The sequence below is a fragment of the Lissotriton vulgaris genome, chromosome 4_1, assembly GCF_964263255.1.
Source record: "Lissotriton vulgaris chromosome 4_1, aLisVul1.2, whole genome shotgun sequence".
NCBI classification, from domain to species: Eukaryota; Metazoa; Chordata; class Amphibia; order Caudata; family Salamandridae; genus Lissotriton; species Lissotriton vulgaris.
The window spans coordinates 1,950,151,245-1,950,170,595 of NC_141691.1; the positions used below are offsets into that span (position 1 = coordinate 1,950,151,245).

Below are 19,351 nucleotides of genomic sequence, written 5' to 3' on the forward strand. Positions count from 1 at the left end.
ATGGAAATATGCATCCTTCAGATCTAGTGTTGCGAGGAAATCTCCCTGACTGAGTAACGGTAGAACCTGCTGTAATGTGAGCATGTGAAAGTGTTCTGATAGGATGTACTGGTTTAGGGGCCTGAGTTCCAGTATGGGTCGGAGGGACCCGTCCTTTTTTGGGATCAAGAAGTACAGCGAGTACACCCCTGTACCTCTTTGTTCCACAGGCACAAGCTCTATGGCTCCTTTTTGCAGCATGCCGACTACCTCCTGCTGCAATAACTGTAAATGCTCTGCGGACATAGGACAGTGTCTTGGGGGTATGTTGGGTGGAGTGGATATTAACTCTAGACAATAACCGTATTGGATAAGCTGCCTCACCCACCTGTCTGTAGTGATGGATTTCCAGACCGGTAGGAACTGTTGTAGTCTCCCTCGACCGGTGTGATATGGTCGAGGGGCAGTGACAAGACGTCACTGTTTGTTAGTGGCGGAGGATCGGGAGTTGTTGTTTCCACGACCTCTGCCCTTGGTGCTGTTTTCACGATAGCCACCCTTATTGTTCTTGTTGTAGGTGGTCTGCGTGCCTCCTTTACTGTATTGTGTCTGCTGGGACACCTGGCCTCAGGAAGCTCCTCTATTGTTGGAGCGACGAAAAGAACCACCCCTGAACTGCTGCGACTGTAGAGCCCCCATAGACTTTGCAGTCTCTGTGTCCTTCTTAATTTTTTCTAAGGTGGTGTCCACTTCTGAGCCAAATAAGTATTCAGGGTTAACCGGCTGATTGAGTATGGTGGTTTGTATCTAAGGCTTGAAGCCGGAGATTCTCAGCCAGGAGTGTCTTTGTAACATAACACTTGTATTAATCGCCTTGGCTGCAGTGTCTGCTGCGTCTAGCGCACACTTAATAGATGTGTTTGATAGAAGTTTCCCTTCTTGTATTAGCATCTCTGCTGCCTCCTTATACTCATCTGGCAAGTGTTGTAACAGGGTCTCGAGTATCATAATGAGCCCTGTCATATCTGGCTAAGAGTGCCTGTGTGTTGGAGATTTGCCAGACATTGGCCGCTTGAGCTGCCACCCTATTTCCTGATGCTTCTAGCACTTTAGATTCCTTGTCAGGGGGAGGAGCATCATCCGTTGTTTGCGAGTTCGCTTTTTTACGAGCATTGGAAACAACCAGAGAGTCCAACGGCAACTGTCCCTTGATATACGTAGGGTCCACAGGTGCTGGTTTGTATTTTTTTTCAATTCTGGGGTTTACTACCCTTGCCCTTGTGGTCTCCATAAAGATGTCTTCAGCGTGTTTCAGGACACCTTTTAGCATGGGTAGAGTCTTGACAGTTCTCTCTGAGGTTGAGAAGGTGTCAAACAAAAAGTCCTCTTCAATAGGGTAAGCATGGAGCTGGACATCATGATTTTTTGCTGCCCTCTCAATAAGTGCATTAAACGCAGCCGTGTCTTCTGTAGGTGAGGTTTTAATAGCATAGACATGACTGTCCGGGGCAGTTTGTGGATCCCCTGGTTTAACAGCGTCTGTCCAGGGTTCAGTGTGATCTTCTGGATCAGTGTCTACAGGATAACTGTAATCCTCATTGTCACCATCCCCTACATCCATATCTGAATGTGTGGGTGAAATAGGAGCAGGGTCTTGTCCATATGGTTGTAGAGGTTCAAAAAGAAGAGGTGACGTAGCAGAATCCCTCTTTTTTTCAATGGAATTTTATATGACTCCATAGGCTCTTCTGGGGCTATCTTTCGCTTGAAAATGGAAAGTCTACCAGTCTCAGCGTCAATGAATTGCCTCGACTGATCTTCCTGCAGAGGCTGTCGATGCTTGGTGGCCTCTTCCGTAGTTGTAGGCTTTGGCCCCATGGACACCTTTTTGGCCGCTTCGACGCCGGTCTTAGGGGCGAACGCCTTAGGTACCACTGTCGGCGGCAGTGTGAAATCGGTGCCGAAGACTTCGGAGGTTTACTGACTGGCTTCGGAGGTGGAGTGGCCTTCGGTCCGACAGCAATAGCCTTCTCTTTAATGCGTTGCAGCGAGTCCGACACCTGCTTCGAAAAAGAGGCGGATGGCTGTGTTGACTCGACGGGGTCTTTAGAGCCACTGCTAGTCGTGGACTTGAGGTCTTTACTGCCCTTAGCCTTGTCGAGTCGACGTTTAGGATCGAGAACGTTCTGAGTTTCGAGTCCCTTGTTTGTGTCTACGGCCTTCGGCACCGACTTCTTCGGGTCGATGTCCTTGACCATTTTCTTCGAGGCCCCGGCGTTCGGCTCGACACCCTTTAGCGACCTCCCCGGGTCGATAACACTCTTCTGTTTCGTCAGTGCCGATGGTTCAGAAGCCTTCGACCCGACCAAAGTAATACGTACTTTCGGTTTCGATTTCCTTTCCGGTGCTTTCGGTTTTGTAGACACCGATGCTTTTGGTTTCGATTTCGATCGTTCAACCGATGGCTCGTTGGAAATGTCCGTAGCCGGGCCTTGAGGCGCGGCTGTAGAACTATGCATTTGATCTCGGGTAAGGCCATGTGGCGATCCCTCGACCTGAGCCTTATAGAGTGTTTTAGTCTCGGCCCCCGTACCAACGGTTGGGCCTAGCTCCTCGTTCGAGCTATCTTCCACGGCCCCAAAGGGCTCATCGTCGTCTCGTACCTCGTCGACGTCTTCATTATCGACCATTTCCACATGCAGGATCAGACATAACCCCAGGGCCAGACTGGGAACTCAAAGCAGCCCTCAAAATTTTGTCAGACCAGCCCCATGGGGGTGCAAGGGTGCTGCTTTTTTTTACCAGATGCCGATATTGTAGCACCACTGCAAAACAGGCCCCCATCACTGGAAAACGGGCGCCTACCCTTCCAGCCTTACTGGGAAATACCCAGCGGTATTTCGCCGTGCACCAAGGGCACTTTCTAAAAAGACTGTCCTGCTAGCTTCCATTAACCAGAAAAAAAACATCCTCAATGGGGTTGTGGAAAGTGATCGTGTCGAAGTCAGCTGAATCGGTCCTTCTGATCGAATCCAACATGGTTCCAACTGTCGCAGGAGCCTTGTGTATGTTTCCATTGTCGATTTGCAATATGTTGTAGCTATTAGACATCCATGGGCCACACAGGCATTTAAACTTCACAGAGCTCCAACAAAGTCAGTTCAAGCCCTATGGCAGAATAAAATTATCTAACAAAGGAGCTGTTGAACATGCATATTGCCTTGAGGAGATACGATGTAGACAATAAAAGACTTCCTCGAGAAAAACAAATTGTAAAGTCCGGTCGCAACACTAGATGAGAGGACAGCGCACATCATGTGTATCTGCAGCAAACACATGCTACCAATCTGTAATTTCCCCTTAATTAAATAGAACCAAATTATACAATTTTACTAACAAACTATGTTTTACTCTCACTGTTAAGTACTGTAGGGGAGACATGCCATTAGTTGTGAAGTATTTACCACATACAAAAACTATGAATCACACACAGCAAGCATATCAAGACACCATGTAGAAAGCAATAACTTGAAGATCACTACCAATAGAGCATTTGGCTCTTCCCATACCCTGCCTCCGTAAAGGATTGAAGGAGGTTGAAGGACACGACCAGTAACATCAGTCATATCATCTTTGACCAATATTCCAAATTCTCTGACATAAGGATCAGTATTGAAACTTGCACTTCGCATCTAAGAAAAAACAAAACAAGGAAATAAAGAGGTGAATACATTGTGATAAGGGTTAATTATTAAGAAACAACACTAACAAATTATACATGCACAGAAATATAAAAATTGCTTTTGAGACTGTACAGACTACCTAACATTGAATCTTTTTTAATTCACAGGTAGACCTTTTGATCACAGTTCCAATGGTAACTATTAACCCCTTGGGCGCGAGCGAGATTCTGCGCCTGTGGCACTTTTAATGAGTGGACAGGTTCATGACGGCCCCCAGCCATAATCAGCACACGAGCACCGTGATGCATGACGGCTGGGGGCCGTCCTCAGCATGGAAGTGGTTAAAAGAGATTGTTTTGTAAATACTTCAAAGAAACTCCCCTTGGAGCTCAAATTACCAAACATCATACCAATTTAAATAGGCGCTCAGGAAATATTACTTGACAACTGTTAACTATTCAGTTTATAAAGTACTTTCTTTTCTTTAAAAGAAACAAGCATTGAAAATGCAATAGGTCTCACCCTAGTTTAGGTTAAAGCAATTCAGTTTGTAATTAGGTGGCTTTTTAGCTTTGCCTTTTATTAGTGTTTTTCAAACTTTCATGTACATAATATGCATATGTATGCATATATGTATATGTATGCATGCATGCATTTATATTTGTATTCATATAGATATGGCCCTGGTACTATGCAAGGAGAATCAGTTTTATATATTAGTCATGTCATTCTCTATGCTACATTACACAGACGTGTTACAAGAAGCCATTAGGCTAAGACAAATATATGTGGAGATAGCCACGTACATACTAGAAAATGTAAGTAAATAAATCACATCACCGATCTTTACAATGAACGACCTTGCCTATCATTACCTATGCTTAAAGAAAAAAAAACAATCATACATGATTGTGTACTGATACACTAGTTCAAAAAAATAAATTAATTATCTGAGTTTGGGGGAAGGGGTGGCTTCGCCGAGCCGCAGTATCGCTGCCCTCTAGAGGGGCCCCGCTGGCCAGGTCACAATATCATTAAATATCGCCACTCGCACGCCGGATCTACTGCCATAAGCGGAGGGAATTCACTAATGACTCTCGCGGTAGCAAACATGTGGCTTTACTAGCGTGATGGTGAAGCAGCCACTGAAATATCGTATCTGAGGCGCGGGGACCCAGCCCAAGACGCAAAATGGCCACCGCAGTGCTGTAAAGCAGATAGTACTATCCACGCTCACCTGGGCTTCCCTCTGCTTTGGCAGTGCTGTGGTGTTCTGTCGAGAGCGGCCCAATGGCTGGACCATCTGTGCCAGTGTGTTCCTACTGTAAGCTGTGGTTGGACTGGCGTGCGAGGTGCGGTGGGATCGACGTGGCCGCAAATGAACTGTGAGTCCTGGACCGTTACGGACACTGAGAGGCGCCTGCCGATGTGGAGCTGCGGCTGCCGTCCTAGCCCTGTAATTGCTGTAGCAGGGTGACGGTGCCACTGGGTGCGGCGAGTGTGGGCCGGGGTGGGGATGCGCGTGGCCGTGTGCGCCTCCAATGCTTGGGCTTAGCCTCCTAGAGCAAACTGCTGGTTGGGGCTGGGCTCAGGCTGCTGTGGGACGCATCGGGCCCAGGCTTGGCCACGCACAGCCTGAGTAGCCCGAGTGCACTAGAGACCACGGCCTCCCCTTGCGTGTGGTGTACTTGTTAGCTAACCTCCGTGCCCGTCACATGCTATGTTGTGGGAGGTTGCGACTGGGGTGCTGGGGCTGCCCTCTCCTTCTGCCGCTGGGGGAGTGACTCGTAGGCTGCTCTCCCCTTGTATTTCAGTATAACAAGCACTGTGGCAGTGCTAGCTGTTTGAGTAAGTGGCACTTCTTAAATAACCCTTTGTTTTAATAGTATATGTTTGTGTCTTTTAACATGTGATGAAATTGTGCTTTAACATTTCATACATTTTAATTGCCACCTTCCTAGCAGCTTCTTTGTGCAGTGCAGTTTCTGCTCCCATGGTCCGCTGCAGCTTTCAGCCAATTGCTGCGGAGGGGAGCAGTCCCTCCCCTTCCTTAGAACTTCCAGTGGGAAGGTTGTGAGAAGTTGGCCTGATAAGCAGTGCTCACTATTCTAGTGATCACTATGCATCAGTCCAAACGACCCTTATGGTAATTGGTTGTAAGTCAACCTTAGACCAGCTATCCTAGTAGCGTGGATACGAGCAGTCTTCGGGCTAAACTCTAGAGGGCGTGTTAAGCCAGCTGTTATACCATCACATATACCCCTTGAACACCAAGTGAAAGGACACCACACAAGTGTTATGAAAATAAACAGTGTATTTATTTTAAGTCACAACAGCCCTGTACTCTTTATGAGGACAGGGTACTAGCACACAACAAAACTCTTAGGAAAATACTTCAAGTGCACAATCTACACAAATGCCCGAGGGCACGGAATGTTTAGTGTTCTCGGGCGAACCCGATAAGGTAAGTCGGAAGTGACAGTGACTCTGGACCCTTAGATAATGAGGCTATGCTGGGGCACCGAAATGCCGAAGTTACCTAGCCCAGGGGCTGCGGCTGCATAAGTCTTTACAGACGTCGGGAATCCTCGCTGACTAACCAGGAGCCGGAAGGAAGGAGTTGCTGGCCGGCGACCAGTGGAGATAGTTCGTAGAGATCCAAGCCTGGATCACAGATGGATGACACCTGAAAGCAGAGGGGACCAAGTTTGTAACTACTAGCCAGTAGTCAGAGGGTACCAGGAGGGCACCGGATGATCGTCACCTCGACTAGGTGAGTGGGCGACGCTAGGCTCTGCAGTCTCACGGACCAGGAGGCGTTGTCGGCGACCAGGATGGAGGTGCGAGCTGTCCCACGAAGATTGATGCTGTCGGCGTCGCTGGGCCCAGGATTGGGGCAACAAGCCTTGGCAAATTCAGGGCCACGTGGTGGACCTAAAATGGTGTCTTGAGTGGACCAGGAGGGTCCGGGGTGCTCCTCTTTCAGAAGGGAGCAAAGGCCAGTCTGGAGCAACCAGACCAGCAGCGTTGTTGTCGGGCGTCGTCGAGAAGGCCACAAGCCAGCGGCTAGTAGCCAGACAACGTGATGAGTAGCAAAGAGCAGAAGGGCCCCACGCAGATCGTGGAGATGCTGGGAGGCTGAACTTCGGTGCTGGAGCTGCTCAGGGTCGGGGCTTCTCGGACCCCAAAGCACTCACCAGAGGATCCCTCGGCGGTCGTGCTGGTTTTAGAAGTCGTGCAGGTTCTGATGATGGCCGGTCCCTCGAGGTCTCGTCGCACCCACGGATCTCAGCTGAGCTGACGATGTAGGTAGAGGTCAGAGGTGCCAGGGAAGCTGGTTCTCGTCGAGCTGGGCAGTCGGATTCCTGAGGAAGGACGTGCAGCAAACCGCAGAGTTCTTAGATGGTGCCTGCGGATGCAGGGTGACTACTCCTTAGCCACAAGAGAGAAATCTTGAGAAGAGTCGAGAGTTCCTTTCGTAGAAAGTAGTTTCTTGATTCAAAGATGATCTAATTTGGAAGGGTCCCCGCTCCTGCCTTTATTCTAAAGAAAGGGGTGGGTACGCGACTAGGTCCTGCCCTAGGGGTGGGACCAGGAAGGGGGGTGGTTACACCCCTCTCCCATGCCGGACTTTCCCCAGGTCAGGGGCTGGGGTGCCCCTGGAACTGGTTCTAGCCGGCAGATGCATAGTGAGCACCGGGGTGCCACTCCGCAGTCACCTTCCTGTAAAGCCCTGCCTACCCAGGATACACAAAACCCTGTCTGGGATGGTGCGAGCACCACCCCGGACAGGAAACCCTTTGTCCAAGCTCTCCCCGCTGGAAGGACTCCCAGCAGCAGGAGGTCAGACTCGTGTCTGTGGTGGCAGCATCCATTTTGTGGAGCTGAGGCTTCAGTTAACTTTAACCGGGGTTCACAGTTACGTACATGTCGTGTCCCTCTAGAAGGGTGGAATGCTAACCCCGTCGCCAGCATTGGTGAGGGGTCAGTATCCCAATTCGTATGACACCTTACTCGACATGTTTTGATAACGCGATACCGAAGTTAGCATTAAAGAGTAGATGGTACGCGTTATCATGGAACAGCCATTGGGATTTGGTTCCGCAAGCTGCAACCGGGCTCGGCTCATGCCAGAGCACCAATTCACACGATTCCACGCACTCTGCCTTCAGGATTGTCAAGGCCTGCCATAGGAGTGACTGATAGAAATCTGGGTGTCCATTTTAGGGTTAGATATAGGTGTACTATATCTAAAGCAAAGGGTGATTACACCACCTTGCCCCAGCTATCGTGCAGCCAGTTGTGTCAGATTTAGATGGCCATCCAGGGGTGGCATAATACATGCTTCAGCCCCTGGTAGGCCCTGGGTACACCGATGCCCTGAGTTAAAGGGTCTGACAAGGTGGCCCAGTTCCAATTGGGTAATGTACCTGAGGTACACATGTCAATTTAGCGAGAGAACAGCTAGGCTGTGGGTCTGATTGGCAGGCCCACAGCCAGAGAAAGTCGTATACCAGTGAAACAAAAGCAAAAAATCTGGGTGATCATAGGATTGCAGACCCTACTCTCCTACAAAGGTCACAGGACACCTCGGGCCAGTGATAACAAGTGCTCGCAGCGGACGTCGACTTTGTTTTATTTCTGCCATCCCACTTGGACGGCCTGGCCAGGTTTGTTATCTTTATGGGGCCATGTGTTTCACCCCATAAAGATAACACAGCTTTTATGCCAGCAAGTCAGGGCATCCAGTCAAAGTGGGACGGCTCTAACAGAGAAAAGTGTACGTCACTGGAAGCTCTTTTCCAATGGCTGGCCACCGTTTAGCCTAAACGCTGACGCCGGCCAATGGGAAAGAGTGGCGGGGCTTAAAGCCCTCTAGTAAACCCTCCTGATGACACTAAATCTCGCCAGCGAGACTGAGCATGTGCGCAGTCTTATGCTAGGCTTCGACCTAAAAAAAACACAAGCACTTGACAGGACAGTGAAGTTATTGCGCGTGTTCATGACTTGTGGAGTTCTGAGCTTATGCCCCCCATACTACCATAGTAAGAAGTCCCCGACTGCTTGCTCAAGCGACCCGGACAGTGAAGTGCAGAAAAGAGATGAACTTTGCATAACCATACTAGAATAGACAAGAGGAAACCAGTGGCAAACAACCGCAATCAACACAGCTGTTGACCAGTAGCATGTGTACCCTGGCAACCCTCGAACGAAGTCTGACAATATGCATTCTAAATTGTTCAATGTGTTCAGCTACAGTGGAAGGCAAAGTGTGAAATTACTTCAACATCACAAAAAGCTCATCAGATTTCAGCTGATAACTCAACACCACTCGTGGATTATTTTAAGTGTCTCACTCAGACATTCCCCCTTATGTTCACAAGAATTTGCCTCTAGGATGGAAAATGCTCAGATTCAAGTTCTATTTAGTGATACTATAAACATGGCATGTTCAGGTATTGTGGACTAACATTAAATGTTTTATTATTTACGGCCTTACTTCCCAGTTGACTGCACAACTATTAAGCAGCCTAGATAGAGAATAGCAATGCAATCCTTCTCAGAAAAAAAAATTTCAGCCACAGCACCAATGCCTGAAGTAGAGAACAAAAGGGAGTACCTCATATTGATGCCCCATCTCTTTTACCTACCAAACTAGATTAAAATACCATAATGTAACTAACAGGTGTACTTGCAGAGCACATATTCACACAGAGATGGTCTCTTGGCACTAGTGACAGAGAACAGATGTTTACTGTTACCCAACGAATGTACTCATATCAACCTCAGAAGGGTGAAAAGCTAACATACCAGCCAGAATTAAAATATTGGGCCATGGTTTCAAGCATAGATCCCTGCTGCAGATTAGTGTATTCAGCCACCAGAGCATACATAAACCATCCATCACTCGAGGCAACTAATCCTCCTCATCATCATCATCTCCTTTAATTAACCATTCACCTCTCTATGCCACAAAAAGGAAGCTAGGCGCACTCCATGTAAGATCTACCTTCTGGGGGGAAAAATGGGCACCAGAAACACATTTGAATAATAATTCTGAACAAGATTGCTGTACAGGGTCAAAGGCAAGTATACAGATAATGAGTGATAAACATGGTACTTTTCTTCGGTCACGCCTTACCTGGTATACTATTTAGCCGCAGATTCCTTACCTTAAAATATTCCCCTGGCATCAGACTGGATACGGAAAGTCTTGAGCAGTACGTGTGCATGCTGGTAGAAGGGGTCAATCAGTTCTGCGTCAGAGGTTGCAACGGTGCTATATATGACAAGCACGGTGCAAATATAGGCACAATCCCAGCACGCTGAAAGTTTCTTTTCATGACATTTCTGTGCTAGAGGCACGGAGCCACAGCAGACAGCTGATGGACCAGTGTGCAGACACGAAGGACCTACAGAGACCATTCTAGGCCAGACAAATCGGTTTGCAGAAGCTGGGAGGTTGGGAGAATCGGTAAGGAACATGCAGCTAGATAGAATCTCTACCAAATGGTGTTACCAAAGGTAAATAACTTGTTCATCTGATAGAGACTTCTCACAGCAGATTCCTTACCTTAGAATACATACCCAAGGCATACCTCCCAGGAAGAGGGTCTGTGAACAGGTTTAGACTAAAATGTCTGGAGGGCAATAGACCGGACTGTCCAAAACAGTAGTGTTTGGTAAAAATGTGCAGAGATGCCCATTTAGCAGCCTGACAGTTGTCCAGGGCAGTGTCTCCATGAGCTTCTAAGCCCTCAGGGAGCTGCTTCTTGGCAAATGTGTAGCAGATCTCAATACAGAGCACAATCCATCTAGAGGTAGTCTGTTTCGGGACTGCTTTCCATTCTTTGCCCTGGCAAATCCTACAAAGAGTTGGTCAGCCACCCGGTGTTCTCTGGTGAATGTAGAAAGCCAACACTCTTTTTAGGTCCAGGCGATGTAATCTCTCCTCATGAGAAGGGTGGGACGGAGTGAAGAACGTCGCCGCGTGATGCCTTGGCCGACGTTGAAAGGTGTCACCTCTTTCAGGAGAAAAGAGGCACAGCTGCAGAGAACTAGTTTATCTGGAAAGAAGTTGGTGTATGTAGGGTGTACAGAAAGCGCCAGAAACAAGTTAGATTTTTCGAATACCTCATTCTGGCCCTCAGTGATGGGTGCTCCCAACCCCCCTTCCCCTGCCCAGCCCAAAAATTAAGTAACGAGTCTTGGCATTGTCATGAACAAGGAGCCTTCCTTGAAACCACAATTAGGAGAGGTAGCCTTTTCCTCTTTTTTGTAACTTTGCAGAATCAGGAAAATCTGAAAATTCATTACACTATTTTTGAAGCCCTTGTTCTGGTTATCATCTCGAGGATATACGACCCAAACTCTTCCTAGGCCTTTCAAAAGGCACAAAACCAGGCTGCCAGGTTAATTTTCCAACAGCCCAGACACTCTCACATCACCCCTCTAATGAGAAGATTATGCTGGCTTTTCGTACACCAATGAACTATCTTCAAGACTGGCTGCGTCAATTTTAAATCCCTCTTTAGAGTCCAGCCTTTATATCTGCCTGATTCCAAAAATAAACTTACAATCCTAACGTATGATCCTTCCCTATGAATCTTCTTACAATCCCCACATTCAAAAAGAAAATGGGTGGTTACAGATTTTTAAGACTTTCCCCCACACATCCAGAACTCCCTTCCTCTCGAGATCAAAACTAACTCAAGTTATAGGAGATTCAGGCAACTTTGAAAAAAATGGCTCTTCAGAAAGGCAGATGACTAAAGCCGTAAGGAGCGTGATGTGATGTGCTTCTATTACTTAAGCGCCAAGAAACCACACAGGTGTACCCTTGATCAACACTTATAACATACGTCCCTAGTATATGGTACTAGGGGTACCCAGAGCCTGTAGATTAGAGTGTCCCCCAGGGACTGCATGACTTACTGTGCCACCCTTAGTGAGACAAAATAGTCTCAGTCTGCCACTGAAAATGGAAGGGCAGTTTAAAACTTCTAACTCCAATTTGCCATTTATAGTAATGGCAAAGTCCAAAAGTATCCTTTTAGTGTATGAAAGTCACTTGATGGTGGGCCTAATGACCCCTAAGGTAGGGTATTGTATATTACAAAGTGGACCATGTACTTTTTACATGCTCCAACCTTAATTTGATGTTGTTACTGTGGAAAGGCTAGTAGCCCCATTGGCCAGTGCAGAGTTGGAAGCTAGCACCGCAGCCCTGCTAAATTCTGAATAAGACTACTAAGGTTGGTAGTGTTTGCTATCACAAGAATCAGTGCATTAAATCCAATTTAATGATTACATCATGTTTAATGTCACTGGTAGACAAAGAGCAACTTTAGAAGTTGCAACTTTAGTTGCCCAAAGTTTCCAGTGCCCGTGTACTGAAGAACACAATCAGGGCCTGCATAAGAGCAAGGTGTTCCTTCTTCAGAAACCTACAGTTCTTAGCCCAAGAGGTGAGCTTCAAATGAGAAGCCACCTTTGGAGGGCAAAGAACGCTAAGAAGAGGGGCTGCTCTATTGTTTAAGCAGACGGATTGGCATAGGAAGCAGAGAAGGGAAACCAGTTGCCAAACCGGTTTCACAAGGGTGTTTAGCCTTGAGGTAGCCACACAACGGGTGGGTCAGGGAGGTCTGGAACACCGGGTCTTGCCTTCTTAGGAGTGTGCAGAATGGTGCACCCTGGGATAGCCAGATCCACACCCCACAATTAGTGGTCATCAGGTGGGAGGGAACCTGGCAGCCCATTGACTACCAACCACATTCTGCCCTGAAGACATTTCCCGATCATAAACAAGGATGAGACCAAGATTCCCAGGTCGTTTGTTATAAACACACAACCCACGTTGAAGTGTGGCTAGAATTGTCCAGACATCATCCCTAATTTGGAATCCTTGTTCAAAGTCTTGTTCAATGTGTGAAAACTCTGAGTGGTAGAAGGCAATATTGTTTTGGGCTTCTCATGAAGCACAGCTTATATTCATTGGCCAAAAGGCAGACAACTAGGTCAAGAACAAATACACCTCACACCAATATAAACAAGCAGTTGTGTGCCCCATTCTAGGGTGAGCAGTTAGTAGAGTGTCTTCAGGGGACCGAAGTCTGTCTTTGACCGTTAGTACATTTTGAAGGGGCACCGGCTTGGCATTTTGTAGTTCGAATTTGACACCTGTTTGAGGGCATTGGAGATTTCCATTGGCCACTTACATCGAACGTACTTTTTGTTGCATTGTGGGTGGGGCGGGGTGGAATCGGGGTAAAGAAGGCACGGATAACGGTAGGGAGGGCAGGGTTGTAAAGAAGGCACCAAAGCACGCTGCGCCTGCAGTAAGAAAATCTGGATGAATAAAATAGTGCTCACGATTTTGTTTGCTCATAATGGTCACCTTTGCCTCATGTAACGTAACGTTTGCTTTTGTAATTTGTTCACTTGTAATTTTCTCATGTATCATTACTGTTCCTATTGTGAAGCGCTCAGACACCTTCGGGTAAAGTCAGCACTATATAAAAACGCATACACTGTCCTGTGGGACAGTGACAACATGTGGGACAACCTTTAACAAGTTTTGGGGAGTCCACCAATCAATGTCGTGTCATATTAACCCAGTAATAACTTATTACTTGAAATTTGAAGGAAACACAGGACTGATAGCGGATACTGTCACTAGTATGTATTCACAGATCATATGCAGTGGTCAGTAAGACAGTGAACTAAAGTGCAGACGTCGCAGTGCTCAAATAGGTTTACAAACATCCAGTGACAGTAACCTCTTTTAGTTCTAGCTTTTATTCGGATTTTGAGTAATGTTATTACTGGGTTAATTTGGCATTACATTGAATGGTGGACACTCCGAAAACTTGTTAAAGAATGTCTCACGTGTTGAATGAGTCACACTGACAACCATAGAGGCTGCCACATGTCTATATTAAGCACATAGAAAGTCTGTCACGGACCCACACATAGAGGCTGTTGCACTTCCATGTCCACGGAGGTTGTCACATAAATCTACTTCATCTATGATCACACATCAGCAGAACCCTATCAAAAGTTTGTCAAAGACCCCTGTATATGACATCTGTCAGACTTCCTGTCCAGAGGAGCGGCCACACACCTTCGATCCAAACAAAGGCATAGAACCAACTCATGAGGTCAATCAAATTATCACACCAACCCCCCTCCTCGAACAGAAACGCGTTCCCCGATGATGGTTTTAAGGCTGGCAAAGGTCTCTATTAAAGGGCGGCTGCTTAGGACCACTTCATCCTCCGAGGTCGTCACAGACCTCTCCAGCTCCCACAGGAGCCGTCCGAGAGCACCACCTCCACATATACTGATACAAGATGCAACAAATCTGGTCAAGTTTGTGACAAATGTGTTCTGGGTGCAGAATCTTTCACTGATACAAGGTACAATGTCATGCCTGCACACGTCATTTTCTCCTCCTGTAATGTACCGTTTGCTACCTCTTATATTTGTTTGCTCACGATTGTCACTTTTTGCATCATGTAATTTAACGTTTGCTTTTGTAATTTGTTCACTTGTAAATTTTCTCCTCATTTATCATTACTGTTCGTATTGTGAAGCGCGCCGACACCTTCGGGTAAAGTCTGCGTTATATAAAAAATGCATACAATAAATAAATAAACAAACCTACAACTCCGCACTTACTGCACACCGACACTGCACCGTGTCCTCAGAGCCGGGATCGCGTCACTCCTGAAGAGCAGCATGGAGGAAGTTATTCTCCCGCAGCGCCAGGCTGTTGTGTAGAGAGTTGCTATGTGTATATAGCTGTGTGCAGGGAGAGGCGCGTCCTGTTCACAGCTGTGCCACAACACACTACACCCCATGCGCCTGCTTCCCAAGGCAGAAAGGGGGTCTACTAAAGCGCAACATCGCACACTTAAAAAAAATGCGAAACAGAAAGCATCCGGGACGGAAGGAGAGCTGGGAAGGCGAGGGCTGTCCGCACATGCACTGTACGTGGATCTTTCACGTGTTCTGCGGGCAGCTGTTGCCCAGCGGCTGCGCGTGCGGACATGAAAAACTGCTGCACTTTAGTGAGTGCGGCGGGGAGTATGCGGCCAAGGGAGGGGGTCGCCAAAGCGCCCAAGGAAAAACAAATTATAAGTCCGGCGGGAGCCTACCCCGCCTTCGTGAATGTCGCATTTCTTTCGGGGCTCCTATGATCAAGACGGAGCCTTGCGCGGTGGTGCATTAAGCCGCTGAAGACACGAGACCAACGCACAGTCCCCCACATGAGCTAGTAAGTATGTTGTGGTGTACATTTAGAGCGCATGTGGGCTTTTTAAACAAAGAAATTACGTGAGCCTGGTGAGGACAGAAGGGGGACAGGAGATGGGCACATCGCGCTACTTGCATGTTCACGAGCGCGTCAACATTCCATGTCCAGCCTGCGCATGCCTCAGTCCGACCTGCATCCTGCGCGTGCCCATCTCCCGTCTCCCTTTAAGCCCTTGAAAGCATAACCGACTATAGGACTCGCTGGCGACAGCGCTTCACGCTGCGTCGCCAGGTGCGAGACCTAAAAAGGCACCTCTAGCATCCAGACCCTAGATCTCGACCGACTTGGAAGGACTGAAGAGGGACTGCTCTGCTGCACCATGGGGCAGCAAAGAGACTGCACCGACGACTGTACCTGCTGCTCCTCAAGGTTACCAACAAGTGGATCTGTGCCTGCCGTGTCCTGCTCAAGGAGAAGCCATTTCCAGAGCCCAGTCAATCCAAGAGAACTCCAAGAGCCAGCTGACTGGCTTCCTGCTCGCAGCCCAGGGACACAACAGTTGAAGAACCCTGCTGGGGCAAGTTGGTAGCTCAAAGTATTCAGGCCGCTACCGCTGACACCGTGCAGCACAAAGAACCAAGATCCAAAACACAGTGTTGCATCAGAGCTTGCCGAGCCTGTGAGTGCTGTTGGAGAGTTGCTGGGACCCTCATAAGGCAAGTTATTGACTACGGAAGGATTGGCCTATGAGCAATACAACAGGCGACTGGAATTCCAGTGGTGACTGGACTTCTGCCAGACTGTAGAGGACTTTGTGGAACGTCTACCCTGCAACCAGGACCCCATCACCATCTTCGTAGACTGAGAGATGCCTGCAGAAAGAAACGTGTTGTATCCACAGCATCCTCCATCCATTCCATCAGGAACACTCCATAGGAATCCATTACAACGTGGGTAAAGTGCCTGGAACTGTTGAAGAACTGCTACTCCTGTGTAGGTACCTATTCTGGAGGACCTTGCTGGTGAGGAGATAGCTAGTGACCAAGGGGTATTTTAATCGACCCTCTTGACATGACAGAACATTCCAAGTCTTGATAAAGATGGTTTAAAACAGTTGAATCCATCGAAACGAGTCGACGCTCTACTTTAGTACAATTCAAGATTCCGGCATTTGTATTGATATACAGATTTGTGGGCTGCATAATACAAAGTACAGTTATAGGATACTGAATGTATACTCTGTATTGAACAAATTAAAGGTTTTACTTTTTATCTGTCTGTTTTTCCAATTATGCAGGACATAATTGTGTGTATTTTAATTCATGGTTAATATTTTATATGCTGGGAAACTTGTATCTGTTAGATAACTGATTAAATGCGTTGTGTATGATTTTATATGTGTAATAAATACCTCATACCGTTTGTATATATAGTGGTTATTGTTTTTAGGGCTCACCTGCTGCTAAGCTTGCGCATAGCTGGCGAGCTATATTGTGGCTTAAACAGAGCTTAACCATCTCGGCGCTTTGTTGCAGTGCCCGAGAGCGCGTGCACATCAAAGCCACCAGCCTCCTCAGCCATCTCAAGCTTCCCCCAGCCGGCATTTCTCCTCCGCTAATTATTCACTGCACGGCCGGCCGGCCGGCACATCAAAGGCTGCTGCTCCCGGCCCCTAGTCTTCCCTTCTTGCCTCTCCCCGCCCCCTCCCCCCCCTTCCCACCACAGCAATGCAGAGGGCGTGTTTATATTGCAGCCTAACCATCTCACACGCTGCTCTTGAAACAATAACCGTTGTTGGTCATGATCTAATTAAACGCTCTAATTATTTTATCAGGGCAACAAAGAATTTTATAAAGTCTTTTGCTGGCATTTTCGTTTTATTCTGATTGCTATTTTACACCTTTCACGTGCTGGCAATTTGCTTCAAAGGAATACATTCATCCTGAATCCCGTTACTAGAGCTTTCTCCTCTTCTGCTATATATGGGTTTTAGTTTAATTTCATTGATCTTTTTTACTAATGATTTATAAAGAGGCCCACCCACCACACAGCTCCACCTACACAGCTCCACCGATGCACCCACCACACAGCTCCACCGATGCACCCACCACACAGCTCCACCGATGCACGCTCCACCGATGCACCCACCACACAGCTCCACCGATGCACCCACCACACAGCTCCACCGATGCACCCACCACACAGTTCCACCGATGCACCCACCACACAGTTCCACCGATGCACCCACCACACAGTTCCACCGAGGCACCCACCACACAGTTCCACCGAGGCACCCACCACACAGCTCCACCGAGGCACCCACCACACAGCTCCACAGATGCACCCACCACACAGCTCCACCGATGCACCCACCACACAGCTCCACCGATGCACCCACCACACAGCTCCACCGAGGCACCCACCACACAGCTCCACCGAGGCACCCACCACACAGCTCCACCAATGCACCCACCACACAGCTCCACCAATGCACCCACCACACAGCTCCACCAATGCACCCACCACACAGCTCCACCGACACAGCTCCACCGATGCACCCACCACACAGCTCCACCGATGCACCCACCACACAGCTCCACCTATGCACCCACCACACAGCTCCACCTATGCACCCACCACACAGCTCCACCTATGCACCCACCACACAGCTCCACCTATGCACCCACCACACAGCTCCACCGAGGCACCCACCACACAGCTCCACCGAGGCACCCACCACACAGCTCCACCGAGGCACCCACCACACAGCTCCACCGAGGCACCCACCACACAGCTCCACCGAGGCACCCACCACACAGCTCCACCGAGGCACCCACCACACAGCTCAACAGATGCACCCACCACACAGCTCAACAGATGCACCCACCACACAGCTCCACAGAGGCACCCACCACACAGCTCCACAGATGACCACACAGCTCCACAGATGACCACACAGCTCCACAGACGCACCCACCACACAGCTCCACAGATGCACCCACCACACAGCTCAACAGATGCACCCACCACACAGCTCCACCGATGCACCCACCACACAGCTCCACCGAGGCACCCACCACACAGCTCCACATAGGTCGCATATTTACGCGACTTTGAGCTATTGACATTGCAAATAACAATACGTTTTATTTATGTTTCAAAAAGCAAAACATAAATAAAAGTTCTCTCACACTGCTGTCTCTCCCTAGAACACAAACACTGCTGTCACACACTGCTGTCTTTCTTACACACAATGGTGTCTTTCACACTGCTGTCTCTCATACACACTGCTGCCTCTCACACTGCAGGTGTGGGTTGTGGGTTTCCAGCTCATATCTGGAGGGTGGGCGCTGCTGCCTTTCATGGGTATTTTTTTTTACATACTCCCCAGGGCATTAGTGGTAGCTACAGAAGCTTTTGTTTTGAGGGGAGGGATGTTGGGGGTCAGATCTCAGCCCAAAGCCCCGACCCCTCTTCATGACCTTGTGCCCTCATGCCTTGTAAACACAATTAGCTTATGATTTTGTTCAAACCCAGGAATAAGGAACCACCGAGCGGGAGACCCCCGAAGGATACAGGACCACTGAAGGGGTAGACCCCAGGAATAAAGAACCACTGAGGGGATAGCCGCCAAAGGATACAGAACCACTGAAGGGGTAGACCCCAGGAATAAAGAACCACCAAGGGGGAGACCCCCGAAGGATACAGGACCACTGAAGGGGTAGACCCCAGGAATAAAGAACCACCTAAGGGGAGTCCCCCGAAGGATACAGGGCCACAGAAGGGGTACACACCCAGTAATAAGGAACCACCAAGGTGAGACCCCCGAAGGATACAGGACCACAGAAGGGGTACACACTCAGGAATAAGGAAATAAGGAACCACCGAGGGTCAGGACCACTGAAGGGGTAGACACCTGGAATAAAGACCCGCTTAAGGGGCACACCCTGAGGGATACTGGACCACTCAAGTGAGGCACCACAAACGACACAGGACCACTAAAGAGGAACCCCCGAGGGGCACAATCGTTGAAGGGTGAGGCTGCAATCGCCTGGAAATTAACACCACTGAAGGGAGAGATACCCCACTGCCACAGGCGCACTGAACGCACTCTCCAGTGGGACTCCGGACCGCTCGAGGGGACACTCCGGAAGCCCAGGACCTCTCCAAGGGAAGCATGGTACAGCACTCCCTGGGGCGCCCCCACTGACCCCGGAGCGGTGCCGGACAGTGCGTGCTCGTTCTGCCGGTGGTGGGGCTCGGGGGCCAGGGCTGTGCTGCTCGGTGACATCCGCAGCAGCAGCACGGATGGCTGCAGCAGGGTCCATGCCGCCTCTCCTCTCCCTCACGGGGTGCCTGCTGATGCTGACAGGTGAGAGCCACGGGGCACGGTGGGAGGGGCACTGAAGGAGGGTACACACAGGACGAAAGA

General features: G+C 48.8%; 1 protein-coding gene across 4 annotated transcripts in view; it reads right to left on the reverse strand.

Annotated features, from left to right (window-relative positions):
- Window positions 1–19,351, reverse strand: part of AGO2 (argonaute RISC catalytic component 2) — a 517,461-nt gene that overhangs the window by 327,845 nt on the left and 170,265 nt on the right. For 2 of the 4 annotated variants that reach the window (XM_086966263.1, XM_086966262.1), the window contains exon 10: window positions 3,522–3,671. In XM_086966263.1, the coding sequence (XP_086822389.1) occupies window positions 3,522–3,671 (150 nt within the window). The remainder of the gene's footprint in view (window positions 1–3,521; window positions 3,672–19,351) is intronic. The other 2 variants (XM_086966266.1, XM_086966265.1) reach the window with 1 other exon arrangement.